The sequence below is a fragment of the Buceros rhinoceros genome, unplaced genomic scaffold (assembly GCF_000710305.1).
Source record: "Buceros rhinoceros silvestris isolate BGI_N320 unplaced genomic scaffold, ASM71030v1 scaffold4588, whole genome shotgun sequence".
In the NCBI taxonomy this organism is placed as follows: Eukaryota; Metazoa; Chordata; class Aves; order Bucerotiformes; family Bucerotidae; genus Buceros; species Buceros rhinoceros.
Window position 1 is genome coordinate 8465 of NW_010424969.1, and position 1834 is coordinate 10298.

Here is a 1834-nt window from a genome sequence, read left to right on the forward strand (position 1 = left end):
AGCAGGAGTACGTTCTGCTGCACACTTAGTTAGAACACCCTGAAAAAATTCTCAACCAAATGCAACATGGAAAATTTCGATTAACGTGTTCTCTAAGTGCATGAGCAATCGCTATCTCATTTTCCACAGAACTGCTGTATCTGTTTTCAGCTCACTTAGTAACAGACAGTTCACGGCTCCTCAAAGCATGGGCTTCTGAGTCTGAGTGGCGTTGGCTTTTTGGTGGATACCAAGAGAATCGCCTGATCTCTGTGATCTGGAAACAGCACCTACCCTCTGTTTGTTAGTGTTTCCCCTTCTGTCAGGGGCTGAAGAGAATAGCTGTGTTTCCTCTCAGAGTTTGTTGCTACAAACGGCCTGAACTTATTCGACTTAAATATGGGATTAAAAAAATTCTATTCATACTGTTCCTATGTAGATCTTGTTCTCATGGTATCCATGTGTTTCAAGTCGTCCTTATCACCCTCTATTTGTAACATCTGATACTTAGGTTTACTCCAGAACAACCTATTTATTTTGCAGATCCAGCAAATGAAACTGATGAGTAGTGGAAGAGTCTGCTCTAATTATCAAATTCAAATGAAGCAAGTTTAAACACAGGGAAAAAAATCTTGCTTTTCTTGCTTGATTGTGTTTAATAGGTGTTCTTAGATTTTGGGGGGGGAAATTCAGGTATTTCTGTATTTCTTTTTAGAGTAAACAAATGACTTGTACCTGAAATAGATAATTCACAAGTTCTACATCATGAATAATTCTTTACTAAAGAATCACAGCATCCCTTAAGCAAAAATGAACAAGGCTTTTATAGCAATAAACCTTGATAAAATTGTAAGAAGCCTGAATATAAGATAGACAACTGCTAGAGCTTCAAGGCTCTGTGAAACTATACAGCAGACTTGGTTAGATTATTTTTTAAATGTACATAGTAAGAGAAGAATGAAAATATGGAAGTAAGAGCAGTACTAACGTGTGTATTATATGCATATTTTAAATACGTACAGATACACGTATAACTAGGTGTCTATTTAAATAGGAGTCTCCATATAAATTTCTTTTTCTATAAGTGCATGGGAAGTTTGGGGTTCTTTTCCAGCAGAAGGATAGTAAAATAAATTCAGGCAGGAAGTGCAAACAAATTTAGTAGGTCTTGTGAATTTTTAAAAATTTTCTTGTGTGTGTGCTTTAACTTACACTATATCATTCAGCTCTAATCTTGTATCTGGAGAAGGATTGATCAGGATGTAAGAAAGGGTGTTCTGATGATCATTCATTTCATCTAGAGAAAAAAACCCAAAAACATACCAAATTAATTTTATTTACAAACAGTTGTGAAAAGTATGATTTCTGACAAACAGATTTGAAAGAAGATCATTTTTGGTTCATAGAGCTGTCAAAAAAACCTGGTTTGTGTGTTTCTGAGGGTTCGGGTTCATTTTTTTTCAGAATGTGGGTGTTCCTGGGGATGTAAAAGTAGAAGCTCTCTTATAATGAGGCACATCTGTAAGAAAATAGGGAAGTGAGTATGAAAATTTCTAAATCAGAATCAGGGCAGATAAATATAAGCAGGTGAGCATTTACCTATCAGGATTTTGCTGTTCCACAGATGGTATATAATCTTCCTGAATTTAAATAATCAAATAAACATTTACTATTGACTTTTAACTAGGATTTTAAAAGCAGCAATACAACGAAGTTTTCTTGTTACTAGTCTAAATATGAATCAAATTTACGACACATGGTGGATCAAATGTTATTGTGGCCTGTGTCACTCCTGGAAAATATTTAGTCCTGAATCTTCCTGCAGAGAGTCACGTAGTATCCTCAAAGACAGCAG

The 1834-nt window shown here is 35.3% G+C and overlaps 1 protein-coding gene across 1 annotated transcript in view; it reads right to left on the minus strand.

Moving 5' to 3' along the window:
- The window catches only part of KCNT2 (potassium channel, subfamily T, member 2), a 69183-nt gene that overhangs the window by 1294 nt on the left and 66055 nt on the right, over positions 1-1834 (minus strand). The window contains exon 21 of the mRNA XM_010140966.1: positions 1192-1276. Coding sequence (XP_010139268.1) covers positions 1192-1276 — 85 coding nt within the window. The remainder of the gene's footprint in view (positions 1-1191; positions 1277-1834) is intronic.